The following is a 19,948-nucleotide window of genomic DNA, read 5'->3' as shown; positions in this document are numbered from 1 at the left end:
TTGGTTTGGGGCTGAGGATTTAGGAAGGGGCTGGAATTGGGGCTGGGATTGGAGTTGGGGCTGAGATTCGGATTAGAGCTGGGCTTGGGGTTAAGGCTGGACATGGGATTGGCTTTAGGCTGGGGTTGGGATTGGGTCTGGGGCTAGACAATTCTCGCACTGGGATGAGATTAAATACAGAACTGTGAGTGTGTCTAAACAGGGAGTGAGACTGAGACCAGGGTCAGGGTCAGGTTTGTGACTGAGCTCACCCAGAGCGGGACAGGGAGAATGTTACGGTGGGAAGGTTTAGGGAAAATCCTGGTTTGGGGAAAAACAAGCTGTGAATGCCTTGCGTTGGGGATTCCTCCCACCCATGTCCTTTTCTAGAAGTCACCTGATGTCCAAAAATCAAGAGTGAATCACAAAACCTACCAGGAGTTTCCCATTTCCAGTCTCATCCCTCTTGGGTTATGGTTGGTCCCCCATCTCAGGGCTGGTGGGGATCCCATGGGTCCTGGGGATCCCCCCTCTCCAGGGTCCTGCTTTTGGATTTTGGGAGGTTCTGGGGTCCCAAGGTCCCCCTCTCCAGCCTCCTCTCAATCCAGCCACTTGGGGTTCCCCTTTCTTTCCACCACTCTGTCCTTGTTTAGGGCAAAATCGGTTGAAACCCTCCAAAAGGAGTTTCCTCTAGAATGCAGATTCAGCAGCCCCACCCTCAGCCAGTCCGGGAAAATATTTCCGGGGAGAAAAGTGGAAAAAAACTTTATTCTACAGGCAAAGAATTCACCAGCACAAAAATTGAACAATATTAAGCAATAAAATCTCCTGCTGCTCCAAAATAGATGACAAACTCCGAAAGTCCCTCCTTGGGTTGTAGCTCCGTGCACTCAGTGTCTTATCAGTCTCTTATCAGTCTCTTTTCAGTCCCTCCAGCACTGGAAATGCTGGCCCAGGCTCAGCCAGGTGGGCCACAGGTGCGAGGTGCCGGTGTTCTGGCTGTTCAGTGCAGAGCAGATTTAAACAGCTCCAAAGAAAAAGAAAAACCACAGTCCAGGGAACTTCTCTGCCTCAGCGAGCTAAAAACTAACTAAAAGCAAAGGAGAGCTCTGTCCTGCTCTCTGTCCATCCAGCAGCTGGAATGTGGAGGAGTGAGTGCAGTTTCTGAAAACAAACTGCAGCTTCTTTCTCCTCCCCTTCGCTCTCAGAACCAGCCTTAAAGGTGCAGAACTCATTTCTGGGCTAAACAGACCGATGGGGTCCGAGCATCATGAAGTCACCCCAGGACACCCCTCTCAGGGTTAGGGGGTCCCGTCCCCGCCTCATCTCCGGGCTGCCGGGGGTCCCCCAGCTCCGGTATCGCCCCTTCCCCTCTCCCCGCCCCGGGGGTCCCCCGTTTTACAGCCCCGGCTCTCACGGGGATCCCCAAAACCAATGTCCCACCCCGTCGGCACCGGGCCATCCCCACGTGGACCCCCGGGACCCTCCCGAGGGGCGATCGCGGCTGCTCTCCCCCCGAGAAAGCTCCTCTTGGGGAGCCCGGGGATATCCGGGGCTCGAGTCCGGGATCTGCCGGCTCCGAACACTCTCCAAAAAATCCTGCCGGAGACCCCTGGCTGGAGCCGGGGCGAGCTCGGCCTCCGCCCTCCCCTGCGGCTCGGGGCTGGGGGCGCTGCTCCCGGGGCAGGGGGTGCTGCAGGCTCGGCGTGCGGGCGCTGCGAGCGCCGCGATTCTCCCCCTCCTGCTCCTGTTCCTCCTCTTCCTGCCGCATTTCCTCCGCTCCCAGCCCGGACCCCCCTTTCCCACCGCTCTGCCCCGCGGCCCCGCAGCACCGGCTGCTGGCTGGGGGAGCCCCCGATCGGCCCCAGGGCTGGGCAGGGGCTCGGGGACCCCCCCGGGCGGATCCGTCCCCCGGCCCGAGCCCCAAATTCCGCTCCGGGGCCGCCGGGCTCTGCGGGCCCGCCTGGCAACCGGTGAGTCATCGGCGAGAAAGGCTCTGGTTGGCTAAAAATTGTTTAGCGCCTCTTCTGATTGGCTGGAATTATGACAGACGCTGCGCCCTGCGGGTGTCCCTGGGAGCTGCGGAGTCCGGCCCAGAGCCTTTTCCTATTTCTATCTGTTCTCTGAGACCTCTTTCCTTTTTCTTTCTCTCTCTGAGACCTCTTCCCGATTTCTTTCTCTCCTTCTCTCTTCCCCATTTCCTGTTCAGTTCAATCCAAGTTCGAGCAGATCCGCAGGTTGCCTTCCCAAGGTCTCTTTCGCTCCTTCCCTGGGACAGAGGCGTCTCTCCCTCGCGAAATCGTAACCCATGGGCAGGGTCCTTTCGCAGCCCAACCCGTCCAGGATTTTGTTGGGGACTCGCTCCCATTTCCTATCTCTCTCTGCTTCCAGCGGGGAAGGTGCTGGAAAATGCCCGGCAAAACCACCTTTGATATGTGTTCTGGGAGCCCACAGAGCTGCTGGACCTTGTCCCCTGGCCCTGCACAGCTCCTTGGGAGGCACAGCAGGAGCAGCACCCTGGGAGCCTCGGGAATGCCCCTCTGGCATCGATGGCACACACTCCCATGTGCTGGAATTCCAGTTCCCAGCCAGGAAAAGATGTTCCTGGCCTGGAAGGCAAAGCTCTTAAGAAGGGACTGAAAGCCAAGTGGAGCAAGATCTTACAGTGACATTTCACCGCCAGCCTTCCTAACTTCACCCATGGCTGCTGTAGCTCGTGGATTGGGAATGAAATCAGGGCAGGGTCTTTGGTGTGAACTGCCCTGGGTCAAGGGAGACACTGAGAGAGAAACAGAGCTGGGAAAGAGAGGCAGGAGAGAAAGGAGGGCACAAACACAATCAGGTGAGAAGGTGGCACTCTGAAAACAAACCAGAACTGATGGAAAATGAATGGGACAGAAAGTAATAATTTTGCACCTTTTATTTCCTATCAAAATACAATTTCTTCATTTTCTCACAAACCTCCTCCCCATGTCATTCAGCAGGGATGTCAGAAAGTTCTTTGTTCTCTGTCAATGTTCCAGGCTGCAGGCACAAGCAAACAGGGAATGGGGATTTTCCTGCTCCAGGAGAGTTTGACATCCTCAGCTGAGGAGCGGAGGAGGCACCAGAAGGAAAGGGCAGCTGGGCTTCACCTTCCACAGGAAAGAGAGGGAGGGGAAATCTCCCATCCTGTCTGCAGCTGCTCCCACAGAGATGTGAGGGCTGATCCCAGAGCCCCAGTGGTCACAGTCAGGGCTGCCCTCAGGGAATGCTTGCATGATATTGAGGGGCAGTGTGGGAGCACCTGGATCTTGGGGCACCCAGCTGCCCCCCGTGTCTGGAGGTGCCTGAGGAGGGCTGGGATGATGCCAGGGACATCCTGCAGCGACATCCCCTCTGTCCCGCTCTGGGTGAGCTCAGTCCCAAACCTGACCTTGATCCTGGTCTCAATCTCACTCCACGTTTAGACACACTCACAGTTCTGTATTTTATCTCATCCCAGTCCCAGACTCTTTAGCCCCAGACCCAATCCCAGCCCCAGCCATAAAGCCAATCCCATGTCTAGCCTTAACCCCAATCCCAGCTCTAATCCAAATCTCTGCCCCAACTCCAAGCCCAACCCCAATTCCAGCCCCTTCCTAAATCCTCAGCCCCAAACCAAATCCCAGGTTCAGCCCTTCTGGGGCTTTGGGGGTGTCTCTGTCCCTCTGACCCCGATGATGTTTGGGTGGAGTCACAGCAGGGCTGAGAGGGATAGAGACCCCCCCGGCCTCCCCAGGTGTGAGAAGGTCGGAGACCCCCCCCAGCCCCGAGCACCCTCAGCGGTGAGAGGGACACAGAGCCCCTGGTCCCCAGCCTTGCACAGGCATTCCCTGAGGCCAGAGGGATGGAGACCCCCCAGGCATCCCCCAGGGTGAGGGGACAGAGACCCCCGAGCATCCCCTGGGCTGAGAGGGACAGAGACTGCCCCGAGCACCCCCTGGCACAGGGGTGAGAGGGAGGGAGACCCCCCAGCCATTGCCTGGGGTGAGAATGATGGAGACCCCCTGGGAAATGGCCTGAGGTGACAGGGACAGGGACAACCCTCTCAAGCATCACCCAGGGCGAGAGGCACAGAGACCCCTTGAGCATCCTCTGGGCACCGAACAAAGTAAAGTAATTTCTGGTTAGAAATCAAACTTAACCCTACATAAAATGCCTTGAATTTGCTCTTCCAACAAGATGCTTTTGATGGAAATGCAAAAAAACCCCAAAATTTAATAAGCGGACAAAAAAAGCAATTCTGTGGTAATTCCAAGTTTCATCAGTCCTGCACAGCTCCAGCTCAGCTGCTGGCACATTCTGATAAAAGAAATGTGGAAATTCGGCCAAATTCAGGTTATGAAAAGGAAGGTAAAGCTCTGTGTAGGTGTTCACAAAGGAGAGAGAGACAAAGAGACAAAGTATTCTTATACTTGGCAAAGCCCCCCAATCTGTGAAAGAGAAAATGCGGCTGGAGAAGGGAGTGACAGGGACAGAGCCCTCCCCTGGGGCAGGGCAAGTGTGACATTGTCCCCTGTGTGTGTGTCCTTCCTAGAGTGGGGGTTTTACACCTGAGCCAGTTTGGGTAAGGGGGGTGGTGTTCACCCCCTGAGCAGGGATTACCCCACTTTTTCAGGTTGCAATGTAAGGTGTAACCAAATGCATGTTTTCAATCCCCATCTTCATCAACTGCCATAAAAAGGCAGGGCAGTGTTCTTTATCTCTTCCATGACTCAACCCTGATAACGCCCTCCAGGGGAGATATCTTCTGTGAATGGGCCATTGAGTGTCACTGCAGGACTGATAAAATTCCATCTTCCCATTGTGGGATGCTCCGCCCAGGGGGAGGATCCAAGCATTCCTACCTGGATATAAGCTGAGGTTTTCAACACCAGGAGCAGCTTGCCTACTGGATTCCCAGAGGACAAGAGCTCCATAACTGCCACTGGACCTTCAGAGGAAGACCAGACCCTTCTACAGGATTACTGCTCTGACAGAATCATGTTCATCACTCCAACAGGACTGCAGTCACCATTTAATGTGACTGCTGCCACCACCCTGACCAACAGGGTGTCAGGTTATATCCTGATTCTGTCAGTTTAAGGCAGTGTTTCTGTATCATTGCCTTGATCTAAATTTTCTTCTTAAATTGTAATTCTGGCTTAGACTCTCCCCCAGAATAGTCTTCAAACCAGTAGAAAACTCAATGTGGTCATCCCTTTTTTTCCCCCCAAAACTGAACTTCCCATCCCCAAACCTTCACCAGACAGAGGAGGAGGCTGCCAGGAAGAAGATGCCCCGGGATACTCAGGCAGGTGAGGAGGAAGTCAGTGCCCCTTTCCCCCTCTCTCCTGCTCCATCTCCCAGCCCAGCACGGCCCCCAGCTGCAGGATAACCCTGCTGCCAATCCCATCCTGCCAGGGATGCACTGGTGGGATCTCCTTCCCTTCCCTCTGGCAAGGAGGCAAATCCCATCCTCTCCTTGTCCTTCCTCCCCCAGGGAAGGAGCTGAGGATGGAGACCAGGGAGGACAAACCCCCAGGGCAGAACCTCGTAGAAGAGGCTGTTTTGAGTGACTCCATGGCACAGGAATCCAACAGGGAGGAAAATTGCAGAGATCCCATAGGAAGAGGGGCTCCAAACCCAGGCAAGGGTGCACTGAGGAGGAAAGACCCACCCTGTGCCAGGAAGGTGGGCAGAGCTTCTGTCAGAGCTCGGAGCTGGCGGTCCATAAGAAGCTTCATGATGGGGAGAAGCCCTACAAGTGCTTGGAGTGAGGGAAGAGCTTCAGGTAGAGCAGCACCCTGATCCAGCACCAGATGATCCACTAAAGGGAATGGGCCTACGAGTGTTCTGAGTGCCAGAAGAGGTTTCAGACCAGCTCCCATCTCCTCCTGCATGAGCGGATTCACACAGAGGAGAGGCCCTTCCGCTGCCCTGAGTGTGGGTTGGGCTTCAAGCAAATCTCCCACCTCATCACCCACCAGCGGATCCACAGTGGGGATAGGCCCTTTATGAGTGTCTGGAATGTGGCAAGAGCTTCAGCTGCAGCTCCAGTGTGCTCCACCACCAGGGAATCCACACTGGGGAAAGGCCATACAGATGTGGGGAATGCGGGATGACCTTCAGTTGGAGGTCGCAGGTGATCATCCACCAATGCATCCACACTGGAGAGAGGCCCTACAGGTGTCCTGAGTGTCAGAAGAGGCTTCAGACCAGCTCCAATCTCCTCAAGCACCAGTGGATTCACACCGAGGAGAGGCTCTTCCACTCCCCTGACTGCAGGAAGGGCTTCAAGTACTAGTCTCACCTAATTACCCACTGGCACATCCACACTGGGGAGAGGCCCTACAAGTGTCCGCAGTGTGGGAAGAGCTTCTCCATGAGGTCTCAGTTGACAAAACACCAACGGACGCACGGGTAAGAGAAGCCCTGCGAGTGCCCCAACTGCTGGAAGAGATTCGTGCACCACTCCAGCTCCATCCCCCATGGGAGGATCCACGTTGGGCAGAGCCCTGGTGACCCACATTCAGTGATCTGTGCTGGGAGGACACCTGGCTGATTATCCTTTTGGTTTGGCCCGAATTTCCTCTTCATTTGTCGTTAACATTTAAAAGCACCTGTAATAAGACTAAAATGAAGGAAATTGATCAGAGATGTCTAAAGTTCCATCACGTAACAGATACTTGAGCAGGAATTTATGGTTTTGGGACATATTCTGGAAGATTTGTGGGTTCTTGGGAGGTTTCAGGAAGTGTTCTCCATGTCTTTGCAGTCCAAAACTCAATATAGATTGATCTGTCACCTCAAAACCACTCAGTCCCCCTGAAAATATCACAATCTTGCCCCAAATGGATCAATCCCACCTCAAATATGCTTGTTCCAACATCAAAAAAAATCAGTCCCACATCAAGACTATTTAATTCCAAAGCCTTCAGGGTGAGATGGAGTTGGAAGGAGATTGGCAGAAGGGGCATCCAAATTCTCCAATGGAATCAGGATTGTGTGGGGCTGGCTGTTTATTTCATAGTAAATAAACTTTCAGAATTATTGATTTCTGTCCCATTCGTTTTCCATCAGTTCTGGTTTGTTTTTAAGAGTGCCACCTTCTCAGCTGATTGTGTTTGTGTCCTCCTTTCTCTCCTGCCTCTCTTTCCCTGCTCTGTTTCTCTCTCAGGGTCTCCCTTGACCCAGGGCAGCACCCACCAAAGACCCTGACATGATTTCATTCCAAATCCATGGGCTACAACAGCCATGGGTGAAGTTATGAAGGCTGGCAGTGAAATGTCACTGTAAGATCTTGCTCCACTTGGCCTTTGGCCCCTTCTTGAGAGCTTTGCCTTCCAGGCCAGGAACATCTTTTCCTGGCTGGGAACTGGAATTTCAGCACATGGGAGTGTGTGCCATGGATCCCAGAGGGGCATTCCTGAGGCTCCCAGTGAAGCCCCAAAACAGGTAGCCTTCAAGAAATAATGAGTTAAAACATAGAATGTGAGGCATTTGAAGAAAGCATAGCATTAGGAAACACATAAAGCAATAAATCAGCTAAAGTATGAAACACAATGACAGGAAAGAGAGATAGGGATAGGGGAACTGATGGGCTAAGCATGTTCAGAGCCAACAATGTCAAACTGACCCTAAGAGCTTTGCCAAGCCATAGGGACCAAGCCAAGTACACCGGGAATTGACCAAATTAGGAAAGGAGTTCAAAAGTTTAAGGAGGAAGACTCATCAGGAGACCCCAGCCCATGATGAAGGCAACCGGAACGACCACCAAGATGATCCTCAAAAGAGATGTCCCCGCCCACGCTCCGCCTACACCACGCCCCATATGAATATGAGGAGGAGATGACAGGATGGGGTTTGGAAATGTGGAGCAAGGCTCTCCACACTGGGTCAGATCTCAAGACACAGCTTCTCAGAGCAGGCCAGACCTCCTTAGGAAAGCCCCTGGGTCTATCAGTCACAGAATGCTGCTATCATTTCTTCTCTAAAGAGAACATACACCCTTAAAACAGGAATGTGGATTTATTCGAAGCTATTTGAAATATTTCTCTGTAACAATAGAAAAAGAACTTCCTAGTGAACTGCACTACAGTGGAGGAAATCAAAGCAAAACCATGGTTTGCCAGGAGTGCTTGATAATTATGAGCCCCATGGTGCATTAGGATCTGAGCCCTGGAACCTCAGGGCCTGAGAGGAGATTGCACAAGCCTTTCCAGGAGTCAAAGATGGACCAAAACCCCAAAGTTTCTTGAGGCATGAATGGGTCCCTCTGAGGTCCATCCCCAACACAGGCTCCTCATGGACTCCTTGGAGGAGAGAATTGGAGGCCAGGATTGCATGAAATCCTCTAAGAGACTCAGTGCAGAAAGGAAAGTCCAAAGTACTTAAAAACCTTGAGTATCTCAAAGTATTAATGAGCACTACTGGGTGTCAGTACAAAGCTCTCAAGGGACTCATTAAAGGAGAAAATTGGGGCCATGATTGCACAAAACTCTCACAGAGTTTGTATCAAGAGGGAAACACCAAGTACCTTAAAAAATCTGAAGTACCCTGAAGTATTAATGAGCCCCACTGAGTTTTGTTACTGACAAAGCCTCTCCAGGGACTAATTACAGCAGATAATTGGAGGCTGTAACTGCACAAACCTCTCAGAGACTCCAAGGCAAAAGCAAAACCCAAAGTCCTTTGAAAAACCTGCACAGAGGCTCCTGGCCCAGAGGCAGCTCCTGGCAAGGGCAGCGCTGCAGAGAGACAGCTCTGGCCAGGAGCAGCTCCCGTGCACAGCCCAGCAGGGCTGGGGCACTGCCTGCAGCCACTCTGGGCACAGCACAGAGGCACAGAGGGGTTAAACTCAGCCTGGGCTGGGAGCACAGAGCAGAGATCACTCAGGGCTCACTAGAGCAGAAATCAACCCAGGTTTGAAACAGTCATTCCCTGGCTGTGGGAAGAGAAGCTGCAGTACCTGCAGGGATCTCCTGGAGCTGGCACATCCCACAGCTTTGAGGACCTTTCAGGAGGACTCCCAGGGCTGCTCCAGGGCAGGGCTGTGGCCCTAGGGCAGGGCTGGCTTTCCCTGCTGCCCCAGCCCAGGCACAGCCCAAGGCAGCTCCTGTTGCCAGGCTCTGCTGCAGGGCTGAGCAGCCGGGGCTGCAGCCAGGGGTGCCCAGGGCTGTCGTGCAGAGCAGGGTCCTGCAGCCCAGGGCGCTGTGCTGGGGCAGGGACTCTGCTGCCTGCCAGGGACAGCTCTTAGCCAGCCCGGGGAGCTGCTCCCAGTGCTGGGGAGAAGCTGTGGGGGGAAGGAGCCACCCTGAGCAGGGCAGGGGCTGCTGCTGAGAGGGGCTGTGTGGGGCAGTGCTGCTCCCACCTCCAGACCAGCCTGGGCACCGCTCCGGAGGACACTTCCCAAAGAAGGTAAGCCAGGGATTGCTGTAAAGGTCAGGAGCTTTCCTGAGAGTGTTTTCAATTTCCTACTTAGAGAAAGATGGGAATGTTGGGGTGGTGACAAAAAGTTTTTTGTACTTTTTACATTTTTATATACTCGTAGCTCTCCAAATTACTATTGTATAGTTACAATACTATAATCCTTACTTAACTCTATTAAACTCTTAACTTTATTAAACCACTATTATATTCTTATATAGCTTTAATCCTGAATTAAATCTAGTATGTTTCCTTACCTTTCTCTTAATAACCTGACTGTCTAAATATATTCCTAAAATGCTGTATAGTCCTATTCTTTTATATAGTCCTGAAATAATATATAGTCTTCTAGGAACTGGACATATAGGAGCATTTTGGGTTTTGAGAATGAGCAGAATATGAGCAGTCATTATAAAAAGTGAAGGCAAAGAAGCCTTTGGACCTACTCCAATGGGTTGACCCAGGGGTGTGTAACTAGGGAAACTGAATCTCCTTTTGGATGCTCCTGTTAAATATCCTAATTATCAACCTTAATAAATTGTTGAAATCAGGAGGTGGGTGTGCCCTTTCCCACTGGGACACCTGGAAGTTTCCAATAAGTGTCTGTCTTTTACTTTACTTTACTTTACTGTTCTAACACTGCTGCAAGGGTTTTTTTTGTTTTGTTTTTTTTTTTTTTTTTTTTCTTATCTATGTATTATAGACAACAGGGGGATGAGAGAAGCAGAACAGGAATTGTAATCCCAGAATCCCAGGACATTCTGAGTTGAAAGGGACACACAGGATCATCAAAGGAATGTTTGAACATTTACACAGACTCCAGAACTGTGACTTAAGCTGGTCAGTATCTCTGCTGGGAGCCTCCCAAAGGCCCTCAGCCACTCCTCAGCCCTGGACAGCAGCAGCATCACCTCTGCAGGGCCCAGCAGGGCTCTCCTGAGCTGCCCTTGCCCAGCTGCACACAAAGCCTGCCCCAGCCCGGGCCCTGCACACAGGCAGGTTTCTGTAGGGCCCAGACAGGGCACACAGGCTGGGATGGGCTCTGTGAGCGCTGGCAGGGACAAGGCTCCTCTCAGGAGGGCATGTCCAGGCCCAGGGAAATGCTCAGGGAAGGAGAGGGGGCTGAAGAGAGCAGTGCTGGGGGCAGGATGAGGGCACTGTTGGTGTGTGGGAGGTGCCAGGCACAGCTGGGCACGGGAACACTGTCCTGAGTGCCCGGCTGTCTCTGCCCTGCCCTCTCAGGCACAGCACCACAACATCTTCTCTTGGTTCTGCCCTGGCCTGATATTGTCACTGTTATCTGCTGCTCTCAGGGAGGCTCTGGCATTTGCAGCAGCTGAGTCAGGCTCTGCCCTTAGCATTCCTGCCAGGCAGGGCTGTCCATGGGAATGGGGTGTCCAAGCTTCCCTGGCACCTGTGGGGCTGTGGGCAAAGCAGTCCATGGGAAAGGGGAATGAGCTGAGTCCCCTCCCTGAGATCCCATCATGGGCACAGCCAGGGATCTCCTTGCTGTGCCCTTCCAAGCTCTGAGCTGCCCTTTTGGGTGCAAATCTGTGCCAGAGCCTCGGGGAGTGCCCTGAATGTCCCACGGGGAAGGGCAGAGCTGCCAGAGCTGAGGAAATGCTGTTGGGTTTGCCAAGGGAGCCATGAGTGTCCTTGGCACAAGGGGGTGCTGAGACCTTGCCCAGAGACCTTGAGAGAGAGTGAAAAATTCAGGGATCCCTCTGCTCTGGGCAGGGTCTGGTTTATCCCAGGCTGACCCAGGAGTGTGATTGTGCTCTGATTGCAGCCAAAGGCAGGGCAGCTGGAAACAAGCCCATACAGCCCCTTACCTTCCCTCAGCCGCAGGGAATCTTTGCCTCACTCATCTCTCAGTGGCAAACTCTGAGTGCAGCAGAAATGCTGGGGATTTCTGACCTCAGAGAGCCAGGAATGATCTGTGTGTAGGAAAAAAGTCCTTAAAACAGCTCCTGTAATTCATGTTCTAAAAACCTAGGAGTGCAGATGCTACCAAGCCTATCTCCATTCTGAGTGATTCCTCTGAAAAATCCTGACTATCCAGGCTTGTCCCTCCACCACATGGCCACAAACCCAGGGCAGTGGGGCAGGGATGGCTCCTTGAGGGCCCGCATGCACAGGCCTGGCTGCTCCTGGCATACTCAGCCAGAACAACTGGAGCTCAGGCAGGAACCTGGGTGAAGGTTTTCCCAGAACAGGAACAAGGGTGGGTGAGTCCCAGTGGGACAGGCTACAGGGAATGGCCCAGGTTTGGCTCAAAGCAGCTTCTCCTGACTTGTCACTGTCCTTTCTCCATCAACAGGTCCCCATGTGCAGCCTCAGCAAATGTCCAACAGCAGCTCCATCAGGCACTTCCTCCTGCTGGCATTGGCAGACACACGGCAGCTGCAGCTCCTGCACTTCTGCCTCTTGCTGGGCATCTCCCTGGCTGCCCTCCTGGGCAACGGCCTCATCATCAGCGCCATAGCCTGCGGCCACCACCTGCACATGCCCATGTTCTTCTTCCTGCTCAACCTGGCCCTCAGCGACCTGGGCTGCATCTGCACCACTGTCCCCAAAGCCATGCACAATTCCCTCTGGGACACCAGGGACATCTCCTACTCTGGATGTGCTGCTCAGCTCTTTTTTTTTATGTTCTTCATGTCAGCAGAGTATTTCCTCCTGACCATCATGTGCTATGACCGCTACGTGTCCATCTGCAAACCCCTGCACTACGGGACCCTCCTGGGCAGCAGAGCTTGTGCCCACATGGCAGCAGCTGCCTGGGCCAGTGGCTTTCTCAATGCTCTCATGCACACAGCCAATACATTTTCCCTGCCCCTGTGCCACGGAAATGCCCTGGGACAGATCTTCTGTGAAATCCCACAGATCCTCAAGCTCTCCTGCTCACACTCTAATCTCAGAGAACTTGGTCTTCTTGCTGTTACTGTCTTTTTGGTATTTGGTTGTTTTGTGTTCATTGTTTTTTCCTATGTGCAGATCTTCAGGGCCGTGCTGAGGATCCCCTCTGAGCAGGGACGGCACAAAGCCTTTTCCACCTGCCTCCCTCACCTGGCTGTGGTCTCCCTCTTTGTGAGCACTGGCATTTTTGCCTACCTGAAGCCCCCCTCCATGTCCTCCCCATTCCTGGATGTGGCAGTGACAGTTCTGTACTCGGTGGTGCCTCCAGCCCTGAACCCTCTCATCTACAGCCTGAGGAACCAGGAGCTAAAAGCTGCAGTCTGGAGACTGATGACTAGACAATGTAAGAAACATTAAACTGCTGGACAGTTTATGAAAATAATTTGTTATAAAAGTTCTCTTTGATACTTCTTGTTGGTTTCATTATGGAGTTTCTTTTTCATTGTTTACCGTTTTTAATGCTGTCCCTAAATTAAAGCAATCAATTTAGCCATATCTCATTTTGTTTCTCCACACGTCCACTGTGACCTGTAGACTGTGACAGTGAGGAGCTGTGCTCTGGATACCTTTAAATGAAATAAAGGATTTATTTCATATGAAACTATCAAGAACATAGCTCCTCACTGCCACAGTCCAGCAAAGTTTTCCCTGGAGATCCCCCTTTTGTTGCCTTCTGTGCACAGTTCAGCAATGTCTGTGTGCAGAGCTGGGGGCAGATCAGGGCTGGCCCAGCAGCTGTGCCCAGCAGCAGCAGCACTTGGTGTTGCCAGTGCTGCTGCCGTGGCCCTGCCCTGCTGCCCTGGTGTTGCTGCAGGGCCTGAGTGCTCTCAGGGCTGGGCACAGCCCTGGGGATGGCAGTGCCAGGGCTGCAGCAGGGACAGGCCATGGGCACTGCTGGGGCAGCGCTGTCGCCTCAGCCCAGGGCCTGGGGGCTCCAGGCTCCTTGCCCAGGCTCTCTCAAGAACACACCCAGGCCAATGCTCAGTACAGAAACCCCCGTGAGCAGCCCCATGCTGTTGGTGTGGGGAGATGCTCGAGAGACACAAATGCCATCAGGCCCTGGGGCCAGCAAGGGCTGGAGAGACACCAGGGAAACCACTCAGCTTTGTCCTGGCCTCTGCAGTCAGCCAGAAAGTTTGTTCCCATCAGCTGGGAGTTTCCTCTCCCATTGCAGATGCTGTTACTCAGAGCCAGGTCTTCCTGGCAGCCACCCCTAAAGTGCCCTCAGCATTTTCTTTGCTTCACCTTGGCTTTCTTTACTCTGTCTGGCACAGATTTCTTCCTGTTGCCCAGCCCTGTTCCCTGCCCTTCAAACAGCCCATCCCTGTTTGCTCTGTCCTCTCTGGCCCCACTCCCCATTGCAGTTCCTGACTTGGCACCATGGAAACATCCCTTGGGGAGCAGGATCATCCTACCAGTGCTGCAGGAGCTATCTGCAGGATCATCCTACAAGTGCTGCAGGAATTGTCTGTGGGCTCCTGCAGTGCCTGGTGCTGCTCCCTTGCCAGAGGCACCCCAGGCCAGGGGGGCACATCTGGGCTGCTGTGTCTGTCTCTGGGGCTCCCTGTTCTGGGCAGTGAGGAGGAGCTGCAGAGGCTCTGCAGGACTGACAGGATGGGCTTTGGGACTGCCACGAGAAGCTGAGGGACCTGGGCTGCTGGAGCTTCTGAAGAGGAGGCCCAGGGCTCCTCCTACAACTGCTCCAAGGGTGGTTTCAGAGAACCCCAGAGTCAGCAAGGCCGGATAAGGCCTTGGATATCATCAAGTCCAACCTGTGCCCTGGCACCGCCTTGTCTCCCCTAAGCTTCCTCTTCTCCAGGATAAACAACCCCAGCTCCCTCAGCCACTCCTCACAGCACTTCTGCTGCAGGCCCCTCACCAGCCTTGTTGCCCTTCTCTGGACACGCTTCAGCCTCTCCATGTCCTTCCTAAATTGAGGGGCTACAACTGGACACAGCACTCAAGGTGCTGCCCAAGCAGTGCTGAGCAGAGGGGAAGAAACCCTGCCCTGCTCCTGCTGGCCACACCATTCCTGATGCAGGCCAGGAGCCTTTGGCATTCTTGCCCACCTGGGCACACTGCTGGCTCATGTCCAGCCTGCTGTCCATCAGTCCCTGCAGGTCCCTTTCTGCCTGGCTGCTCTCCAGCCACTCTGTCCCCAGCCTGTAGTGCTGCAGGGGTTGTTGTGGCCAAAGTTCAAGATCCGGCACTTGGACTTGTTAAACCTTACCTTGCTGGATTTGGGCCCTGGATCCAGCCTGTCCAGGGCCCTCTGCAGAGCCCTCCTTCCCTCCAGCAGATCCACACTCACACCCAGCTCCGTGTCATCTGCAGATTTGCTGATGCTGGACTCAGTCCCATCATGCAGATCGTCAATGCAGATATTGAAATCCACACTGGCTGGCTCTGATCCCTCGGCCATCCTGTGGGTGCCCTGTGATGGCACTCAGGGTGATCTGTTCCATAATCTTGCTGGGCACCCAGGTCAGGCTGACAGGCCTGGAGGTCCCCAGCTCCTCCTTCCAGCCCTTCTTGGCAATGGGCTCACACTGGCACCTCCAGTGCTCTGGGACCTCCCTGCTGAGCCAGCACTGATGGTAAATGATGGAGAGCACCTTGGGGAGCTGATCCACAGCGCCCTCATCCCCCTGGGATGGATCCTACCTGCTCCCAGAGACACCTGTGAGCATCTGAGTGGCTCAGCAGGTCACCAGCTTCTTCCTCCTGGATTACAGGGTGGCTGTTCTGCTCCCTGTGCTCATCTACCAGCTCAGGAGAACACTTTTCTTGAGGTAAACCTGTCCTAATATTGAAAATTGAGACAAAGATGGTGTTAAGTAGGTCAGCCTTTTCCTTATCTTTAGTTACTATATTCTCCACTGCATCCAATAAAGAGTAGAGGTTCTCCTTATCCCTCCCTTTGGTTTAATTTTTTTTATAAAAATATTTTGCATTTATTTACAGCAGCTGCCAGGTTAAGGTCTCACTGAGCTTTCATGTCTCAGCTTTTCTTTCTGCTTAACCTAGCAAGATCCTTAAACATTTCCTAAGTTGCATGACCTTCTGTCCAAAGTTGATGCTCTCTCTTTTTTCCCCTGAGTTCCCAGAAAAGCTCCATGGACAGCCAGGCCAGTCGTTTTCCTCAATCGCTCATCTTTTGCCACACTAGGACCGGCTGCTCCTTCCCCCTTAAAATTACTATCTTGAAATGTGTCTATCCTTCCTGGACCCCTTTGTTTTTAAGGGCTGTTTCTCTTTAAAAAAATCAGTACCTGATTTGGTACTCCCCAAATCGGCATCCTAAACAGGCCAAAGTCTGCCCTTCCTAATTCCAGTGCAGAGGTTTTCTTGCTGCCCCTTTCCCTTCCCTTTAGGAGAAAGCTGAGAGCAGCCCTGGCCATGCAGCACCATCTCCAGAGCAGGAGGAATCTGCCCTGATGGGGGTCCCCTTGGTTCCATGAGTCTCAGCAATGTCACAGTGCTCTCCATGATTCCATGAGGCCCCACAGTGTCACAATGGTCCTGTGGTCTCACAAGACCCCACAGTGTCACAATGGTCCCTTGGTCTCACAGAGCCCCACAGTGTCACAATGGTCCCTTGGTCTCACAGGGCCCCACAGTGTCACACTGGTCCCTTTGTTCCATGGCCCTGTGCTGCTGCATTCCCCCCTCCCCTTCTCAGGACACCCTGCCAGCTGAAAAATGCTCCTTGGGCCTCGGCCTCGGCCAGCAGCCCCTGGGCTCAGCTCCTCTGCAGCTCTTCACAAACACTGTCTGCTCCAGGCACTGCTGCTGCCCAACCAGCTCCTGGTTTCTGTAGGAACAGCCCTGGGACCTGTTTGTGTTCCCTCAGCGGCACAACATCCCTGTTCTCACACTGCCAAAGAAAGCTGTTGGTGCCAAGTGCGGCCAGGATGAACCATTGCTGGGACTGCAGCCCCTCTCTTGGGGCCCTGCAAACAGCGCTCCAAAAGGAGCCCTTGGAGCTCTCCTGGGCCAGCGACTCCCTCTGAGTGGGGCCTGTCCCAGCCGGGAACTCTCCCGTTTGCTGCACTCAGGGATCCCGAACAACGACGGAGCCTGGGCCGATCCCTCCACTCCTCCAGGCTCAACTCTTTACCCACTGGGGAGATGCCAAAGGATCCACAGGGAGCATTTCCTGCCCTCAGGGGAATTGCTCACAGGTGCCTTGCACTGACTCTTGGTGTCTGTGTGCACACAGGAGTGCCTGTGCTGGGGAAATGTGGCAGAAATGCTGCTCTCTGAGGGGCTTGAGTGCCTTGGATAGTTGAGTCACTCAGATATCCAGATATCAGTAAGTATGGTTTAGTCAGAAGGTCTAAACTAAGTTAAATGCAGCTAGGAGTTGTTCTTTTGCTAAGTTGTTAGGTTTAATTTAAGTTATTAGGTAATTTAAATATTGTTAAGTGTTATTCCTCTGTTAAATTGCTATGTCATGGGTTATAAGTTAGGTCAAATACTGTTAAGTGCTGCTCTTTTAAGGTATCAGTTAAGGTTAATGATAAGTTAAGTCCCGTTAAGTTTGACCTCTGTAAGCTTTTGGGCCATATTCCTTTTATCCTTACCCTCATTATCCTTATGTAATACACACAGAGGGACAGTTCTCAGGAAATTTCTGGTTTGATTGCCTGGATTTTGTTTGGTTTTGTTGATGCTTTATTTCCTTCGTGTGCCTGAAGTGTTCAGTCAGGAGCAGAGTGACTTCTTCTAAGGAATTTTGTGCTGCTGTCCCTTAATATTAAATCTGGTTTTTGCTGCTCCCTTGCCAGAGATTTTTTCAGCGCTCTCAAGGCCTTGTTGGTAGCCCTGGCCCAGGCTCTGGCCCTGGGGGACACAGGGACACTGCTGGGGGGTCCCTGTCCCCCTGTGCCACCCCCAGGGCCCCGTCCCCCCGTCCCCGTGTCAGGCTCTGGGGTCGATCTCGTGAAACATCCTCTGGGGGAGGCTGTAGAGCTGGGGGATCCCGGGGGCTGTGCACGAGCAGGGTTGGACTGCTCTGGGGGGAACTGTGAGGGGGGCCGGGGCAGAGTGACCTCCCCAGGGACCTCACACAGCCCCTGTGATGTCACACAGCCCCTGTGATGTCACACTGCCCCTGTGATGTCAAACAACCCCTTATGATATCACACCGCTACCTGTGATGTCACAGCCCTCTCTGGGATGTCACAAAGCAGGCTTGTGATGCTACAGAACCAAATCTGGGATGTCAGCCTGGAATGTCATGCAGCTGCACTGTGATGTCACAGAAGGTGCTGTGATGTCACAAAGTCACCATGTGATGTCACAGTCTTTTCTGTGATATCAGAGCCTCCTCTATGATGTTACACAGCCACCAAGTGATGTCACAACCCACTCTGTGATGCTACAGAACCACCCTCTATGATTGCAGGATCTGCTCTATGGCCTCACACCTTACACACCCTCAGGGATGTCAGAAAACCCTCCCTGTGATGTCATACTGCCACTCTGTAATTTCACAGCACACACTTTGACCTCACCGCTAGCTCTATGATGACATCCAGCCATGCCATGATGTCACAGCCTGCTCTGTTATTTCAGAGAATCCCCTGAGTGATGCTGTAGCTGCTCAATGACCTCACACAACAAACTCTGTGGTGTCACAGCCCAATCTGTGACCTCACACAACCCAGTTTGTGGTGTCACACAGCCCTTTGCTGACATCACAGCTGCTCTGTGCCTCTATGACACAGCCACAGAGGTGCTGCTGTGACACAGCCCCCTCTGGGACATGCCAGAGCCCCTGCCAGTGCTGAGCCCCTGTGAGCTCTGTCTGTGCCCTGCTGGTGTCCCCGAGGGGCCCTGACAGTGCCCCAGCCCTGCTGGGCTGTGCACAGGAGCTGCTCCTGGCCAGAGCTGTCTCTCTGCAGCGCTGCCCTTGCCAGGAGCTGCCTCTGTGCCAGGAGCCCGGCCCAGCTCAACAGCACAGACAGAGCACAGGGACTTTAATGAGCCTCTGGGACTTTGGTGCTATTTGCATCAGATTGTGTCCCTCAGAGTGGGCTCAAAGAACTTCTCAAGAACTTGAAGTTAAGTTGAAACATGGAAGTTTCTTGTAGTTAAATGGGGCCCACTGAGAGACATAACTCTTGTGATAGTGTCCCCAGGTTCCAGTTAGAGCAGGACAATGGAGGCAGTGATGACAGCTGGGGACAAGCAAGGGAAAGATGTCTCTGGTGCTGAGCAAAGCTGGATGTGTTTGAGGAATGCAAAGGGCCAAGGGCTGAGCCCCAGCCCCTGGCCAGGCAGATCCTGTCCCTCCCTCCTTGCTCAGGGATGGGCACTGGCATGTGGGGCTGTGCATTGGCAAGGGCAGGAGCATGGGGCGGCCCCTGCCAGGCTGCTGAGCAGGGACAAGGAGGCAATGAGGCCCCAGCCCTGCAAGGGTCACTTGTCCCCTGCTCCTGCCTCAGGCCCAGGCCCAGCAGCCACGGCCAAAGTGCTGCCCAAGTTGGCTCTGGCAGGGCTGTCTTGCAGCTGCTGCCCATCCCTGTGCCCTGTGCAGCCCAGGCTGTCCTACGGTGTCCCTGCCCTGCGCCTCTGTCCCTGCAGGCTGTTGGCATCCCCCGGCTGCCCCACCTGGCTGGGCCCTTCCTTTGCACCCAGCTCTGCCTCCTGCCTGCCTCTGCCTGCCCACACAAAGCCTTGGGCTTCTTCAGGCTCCTTCTGGGGCCGTGCTGTACCACAGCCCTGCCCTGGCAGGGAAATTCCTTTATCCTGGTGTCCAGTCTGGGTCTCCTCAGGTGCCTTTGGAATTAATTCTTTCTTTCTCTGGCTGTTTTCTACTATGTGAAAAGGATCCACCATCTCTGAAACCACCCTTCAATCCCTTCCAGGGCTCTCCTCTGCTGTCCTCACTCCCCACCCCACTGAGCACAGGGCTCCCATGTCCCTATAAATTGTCATGTGCTTGAGGCCAGGAGCACCTGGACAAGAGGGACAGTTCTTTTCTATAGGAAGGACACCACAGAACCCCAGTGTTTGAAAGCAGACGAGAAGCAGTCACCAGAAGCCAAGGCCAGCCAGACCTGTCTGTCCTAGCAGTTTTTGTCTTACAGTAACCCTTAGATATTCAGGGAGCTTTGGGGGGGGAATTCCATTTCAGCCATGGGTTCCTGGACTGGAATGACAGTTCTCCATGGGAAGGAAAGGGCAGAGCCCCAGTGTTTCAATGGCTAATTAGAGGCAGCCCCAAGGAGGCCAAGGCCAGCCAGACCTGTGGCCATGGAAGAATCCTTGGAAAGACAGAATTTGGGGGGCCAAAGCCCACTTTTGTCTACGGGCATCAGGACAAGAAGGACAGTTCTTTTCCATCGGAAGGAAAGTGCAGAGCCCCAGTGTTTCAAAGGCAGATGAAATCTGGCCCTCAGGAAACCAAGAGAACCTGGACAGACCTGGCAGCTTTTGTCTGGGAGATATCCTTGGATATAAGGAATTTTGGAGGCTGATTCTCTGTTTTGGCCATGGATGCCTGGACTTGAGAGATGTTTTTTTCAATGAGAAGAAAAGCACAGGCCCCCAGGTGTTTTGAAAGCAGATGAGGGGTGGTCCCCAAGAGGCCAAGGCCAGCACAGAGTGGGTT

General features: G+C 53.5%; 2 protein-coding genes across 2 annotated transcripts in view; one reads left to right on the top strand and one right to left on the bottom strand.

Annotated features, from left to right (window-relative positions):
• The window catches only part of LOC134433363 (zinc finger protein 665-like), a gene marked incomplete at its 3' end in the record, with an annotated part of 144,169 nt that extends 137,704 nt beyond the window's left edge, over positions 1-6,465 (bottom strand). The window contains exon 1 of the mRNA XM_063182221.1: positions 6,393-6,465. Coding sequence (XP_063038291.1) covers positions 6,393-6,465 — 73 coding nt within the window. The remainder of the gene's footprint in view (positions 1-6,392) is intronic.
• A 5,667-nt stretch (positions 6,466-12,132) lies between these two features.
• LOC134433362 (olfactory receptor 14J1-like) lies at positions 12,133-13,544 on the top strand (the record flags this gene model as incomplete). Its single annotated transcript, XM_063182220.1, has 2 exons — positions 12,133-12,656; positions 13,502-13,544. Coding segments are annotated over 2 exons (567 nt in total), but the record flags the coding sequence as incomplete, so codon positions are not given.
• Between the last annotated feature and the right edge of the window lie 6,404 nt (positions 13,545-19,948).

Source organism: Melospiza melodia, unplaced genomic scaffold, assembly GCF_035770615.1.
Source record: "Melospiza melodia melodia isolate bMelMel2 unplaced genomic scaffold, bMelMel2.pri scaffold_18, whole genome shotgun sequence".
In the NCBI taxonomy this organism is placed as follows: Eukaryota; Metazoa; Chordata; class Aves; order Passeriformes; family Passerellidae; genus Melospiza; species Melospiza melodia.
Note: the sequence above shows the minus strand (reverse complement) of the source record. Positions and strands in the feature narration are given on the sequence as shown.